The sequence below is a fragment of the Phalacrocorax carbo genome, chromosome 5 (assembly GCF_963921805.1).
Source record: "Phalacrocorax carbo chromosome 5, bPhaCar2.1, whole genome shotgun sequence".
Lineage (NCBI taxonomy): Eukaryota > Metazoa > Chordata > Aves > Suliformes > Phalacrocoracidae > Phalacrocorax > Phalacrocorax carbo.
This window is the reverse complement of record NC_087517.1, coordinates 63,993,593-63,998,468: the sequence shown is the minus strand read 5'-3', so window position 1 is coordinate 63,998,468 and position 4,876 is coordinate 63,993,593. Positions and strand designations below refer to the sequence as shown.

Below are 4,876 nucleotides of genomic sequence, written 5' to 3'. Positions count from 1 at the left end.
TAGGAAAATCAAACTCCTTTAGAAATAAACATAGAGACAGTTCTATTTAATAGCTTTACCCTATGTTCTCACTGATGTTTCTGAAAGCTTGTTGTTATAGAACCACTTGAGGATAACGTGAAGGCTCAATTTCTCCCTATTTCTAGAAATGTTTCCTGTTGAAAATAACTATACATGTTTTCCAGTATAGATATATTTTTTTGCTTTATACACAGGATGAAGACAGTTAATTGTTACGTGCTGTTATTTTTCTGGAAAGCAATTTGTTGCAATAGCTGTCAGCTTACCAATATTACTATAGCAGTGGAAAGAGAAGAATGTGAATTCTGTATTACAGTGAATGCCACGTGGTGCTCAGGATACTGCTTCACAAGGGTGAGAATCTTAAGTTTCATTTCAGGCACCAGAATTAAATATTCCAAGTGATATATGAATAACCCATTTCTCCAGTCCATAGCAAAGACATAGGTAGGATGAACCTTGTGAAAAAACAGGCTGAATAACTCTGTGCTATTTGACAGGAAAGTAGATACAAAGCCAATCTGACCCACAAAGTGAAGGGTGAAAAGATGCCAGTAAAATTCAGATCTTTAACTGGCTGCACACATTATGGTTATACTGTATAACTGCAGCTGAAATTATTACAACCTGGATCTCTGCCTTGTGTTCAGTTTGTGGTTGCAAAGTGATACAACAAAGCAGCCATTATTATGTAGACTCCTCTACTTTTCCAAATAATTTGAAGAATCAAGGAATTGACCTGCAAGATTGTCTGGTGATGGAATGACACACATTTGCCATATCAGTCCTCCTGAAAGGAAAAATCTAAAGATTTAGGTGAAATTAGAAGAGTCTAATCCAAATCCTTTGACCTCAGTAGGATTTTCCCCACTGGTTTAATTAGTTTTCACATCAGGTCCTCTGTTCTATAAAAAATTGTAATTTACCCCATAACAAATTTTAAAAGTAAGTATTTTCTTCTTGTAATTTTCAGGATCCAGTATATAAATATCCACCAGTATCATCTGTTCAGCAAACATGTACCTTCAAGGAGGTTGTGTATGAAACAGTGAAGATCCCTGGCTGTGGTGACCATCCCGAATCTTTTTATTCGTACCCGGTAGCTACAGAGTGCCATTGTGAGACCTGCGACACTGACAGCACTGACTGCACTGTGAGAGGGCTGGGGCCGTCCTACTGCTCCTTCAGCCAGAATGGAAGTAACCAGTGAAGGCTACTTGAAAGGGCAATTTGGCTTTAAATGTTCACTTCTGAAAAAAAAAGGTACTGATTGGGCTTAAGTGGAAGATAATAGGCAAGGATATTTAGAAACTGCTGAGATTGAAACAAAGATATTTTTAAGGCCAAAATGGAGATCTACTGACTAACCTTCTCTTCAGGCCTTCCCTACTTATCCCATCAGTTTCCTTGTAATCATTTTCGTAGGTCTATAGACCACTGCTTCTGATTCCTCTGACCATGCCTCCTCCTCTTCTCTGTTACAGCTTCATTCTTTACATTCCTGTATTTGTACGGCCTAGTTCATTTAGCTTATTCTATGCTATCCTATGCTTTCAAAAGTTTCCCAACTTCCAAGTCTGCATTGTCCCCTGCTTTGCATCCGTCCTCAGAATGCACTTATTTTAAAAAGCCTTGCAGCACTGGTTTTCTTAGAACCAACACATGCCCTCTCATCTCAGCTGAGATCCTGAATTTTTTTTTGGCAAAATATTTCCTATGGTCATTTTGCTCTGTAAATAATAACAGCATGGTTATTTAAGAGCCAAAATCTATGTTTAAATGTTGAATGTCACCTGAACTCTTGCGCTTTCTCAGCAAGGTTTGTTAGCTCAGGCTCGGTGCCACAACAGCACAAACAACATGAACTCTAGCTCACACCTAGCTACCTTGGAGAAAAGAATGATCAGCTCTCTACTTTCACCTGGGTAAACATATCCTAAGTCTGTTAAACAATTCTGAAAATTTTGCCACATATCAGAAACACTGGATTTCCTCTCATTATGCAACAGAATGTAAGACTGAGAATTTTTTTAACACTATTTAACATAGGAGTCTCACAAATTGTTTAGGGATGAATCTAGAGGCACCTGATCCCAGTAGTGCAAACATGGTGAAATTAGTGATAACGTGCCTTGAAAGTAGTTCACAGTAGTCCCTTCTGAGAATGGACATTTACATAGAGTTCTGCAGCAGCCTAATTCTGCAATGGCCAATATGAAGATGGGATGGTCCGGAGGACTGACTGAATCAGAATGAAAAATTATCTGATGTTATTGGGAAAATTATCTGAAGCCTACAGAATGATATCCTATCAGGAAAAATAAAAGATACTGCTCTTCCTGAGAAACAGTCACCTACACAAACACAGAATGGAGAGCAACTGGTTCAGCAGCAGTTCAGCACAGAAGACTTGGAGGTTATACAAGCTAAGTATGAGTCAACAGTATCACACCGCTGCAGCAAACTGGGAATGTAAGGAGTAGAGCCTACGAGACACAGCCTACTTCCACCACTCTGCTCAACATGGCAAGATCCTCAGCTGAGTTGTTATTTCCAGCTTCGCACACAGAACTTCAAGGCATTGAAAAAGTGGAGAAAATCCACAGGGGAGTAATAAGAATGGAAAGAGGCCTAAGAAACATCTTAGGAGAAAAAGATTTAAATAAATGTGGTTGTTTTGCTTACAGGAGGTAACACTTAGAGGGGGGGAAATTAGTGGAACCTTTTACATGCTTGAAGACTGTTACAAAGAGAAAAGGAACAGTCAGTTCTCCATGTTCATAGTGAACAGAACAACTAATGAAAGATTCAGAGTAGTCGCTAGCAAATCTTCCAACAGGTACAGACAGCTAGACACTGAAATAAATTGTCAGGGCGTTGGAGAAGGAAAGCAGAGAGAGAGTGGGATCTGCAAAGTAGTGACCACTACAGGTCTTTGAGAACACACGGAACCTGTTGGGAATGATGGGCATAAAGTTAATTTGTCGTGAGGCCAGGGAATGAGGTAGACGACCTCCTGAGGTCGCCTGACATGTCTGCTTGTGAGACCCGTACAGGCATGTTTATTTAAAGGGAATTTGTCAGTTACTTTGGATCTCTGTTAGATATTTTAATTTATTTCATTTTTAGCTTTTTTTACTGAAAGATATTAGTTCTCTTAATTTTATTTGATTTATCTGCTTGGACATTTTCTTTGGTCTAGTGAAGTTTTAAGAGCGGTTAAGTAATTGGTGAATCAAATTGCCTCTCATTTCAGTTTTAAACATCAATTGACTTCAGTTAAAACTAAGCATATTATTAATTTCAGGAATTATTCCATTCTGAATGAGAGAATCTTTAATTAAAATTGCAAAACAGAGTAACTTGTAGTACAATGTATGGAAAAAAGATATGTTTTCAAAATAGATCTGTAAACACCTTTATTGTCTGTTGTGCATTTTGGAATAACAAAAATAATTTTGTTGCACTTCTGTTATGTGTCTTAATAAGCCAATTAAAAAGTTTAAGAGTCCACCTGGCTACTTTGCTATGCTTTAAATCACACTTCCCCCCTCCCCACCCCATCAATTCTTTTCATGTAACTAAACACCTACCTGAGCCATATTTGCAATATGTGGCCAAATCACATCAAATAAAGGCCAGCATATTTTAGCCTGACCCAGTAACGTGATGAAATATTACATAGTTGCAACAGTGAATAAGAATAAAGATTATCATTAACATTTTCTTTATGCTGTAGGAGCTAGAACCTCTACAGAGCTGCACCCACACCTTTGTCCAAATCAGCTTGCAGGTAAAACCAAAAATTATTCAGCTCTCATTTCATCCATCAGACAAATGCAACCACTCATTGTCATTTTGCAAATGAATCTATTCAGAACCTTGGAACTGAAGTTGTAACTAATGCAGTCAAAAGAGTATTGAGGTTAATATGGTAATGCCAGCAAAAAAGTCCTAATCATGCATCACCGCAAGCTTCCAGACTCTTACTTCGTATCTCTCACACATCTTAGGTACCAATGCTAAGGTAATACCAAGTCCTAGAGACTCAAAGATGCAAAGAAAATGGTGCCCTCCATATAAGGGCTAACCCCTGCCAAGCAGATTATGGCCTCTGGGAATACCTCTTTCAAACATTTTCTCAACCCCTGTCCAGTACCTAGATGTAAGTTCTATCCAAATCTCTTCCATCAACCTGGCTTTTTTAAAAGATGGGTTTGTCACGCACCAAAAGCTTTGTGTTTTTCAAAATATCAATAGGGAAACAGCAAATAAATAATTGACTGAATTTATCTTCTTTTTCTAATCATAAGTGATTGCACAAAGGGCTCAGGAAACATGTAAGTCCGATATGAAGTCTTGCTGTTAACTTCAGTGAGCATTTGTATGAAACTAGTGCTGGCATACTCTGAAGTGACATCCATTCCAAATCATGTCAACCGTTATTTCTTGTTCTACAGACTGATTGCAAATATTTCACTGTCGCTAGTTTCACTGACAGAAATTTAGAAATTCTTAAAAAAGGCTGGCTTGACTTGAAGGTATCTTGGACGACCTTTGACAGTTTGTAAGACAAACAACTTCTTCTCAAAGTTCACTTTCTGTTCGATGCCCCCAAATCATTTCACTAAATGTTTTTTACATTTAGTGAATCAATGTTTTCCCAAAATTTTATTGAAGGCACTCGTGACTCATGAATTTTAGTGCAATTTGATGTCCAAATCTGCTTTGAATTATTATTTAAGAAAACTATTTAAGCAGTAATTTGTATGCTGTTTGCCTAGCTCTATCACGATGAATAAATGGCAACTCTGTTAAAAGGTGAAAGTCTTAGTATGACATGCTACTCTAAATA

The 4,876-nt window shown here is 37.8% G+C and overlaps 1 protein-coding gene across 1 annotated transcript; it reads left to right on the top strand.

Moving 5' to 3' along the window:
* Positions 1-216: 216 nt before the first annotated feature.
* FSHB (follicle stimulating hormone subunit beta) lies at positions 217-1,231 on the top strand. The gene is made up of 2 exons (XM_009503768.1): positions 217-375; positions 995-1,231. The coding sequence occupies exons 1-2, from the start codon at positions 217-219 to the stop codon at positions 1,229-1,231; spliced, it is 396 nt and encodes a 131-aa protein (XP_009502063.1).
* The last annotated feature ends 3,645 nt before the right edge of the window (positions 1,232-4,876 follow it).

Excerpts from the sequence above, each read along its gene's own strand:
- FSHB (XM_009503768.1), top strand. The coding sequence starts at position 217 with ATGAAGACAGTTAATTGTTACGTGCTGTTATTTTTCTGGAAAGCAATT. Across the intron at positions 376-994 it reads CAGGATACTGCTTCACAAGG|GATCCAGTATATAAATATCC; the intron begins GTGAGAATCTTA and ends TGTAATTTTCAG.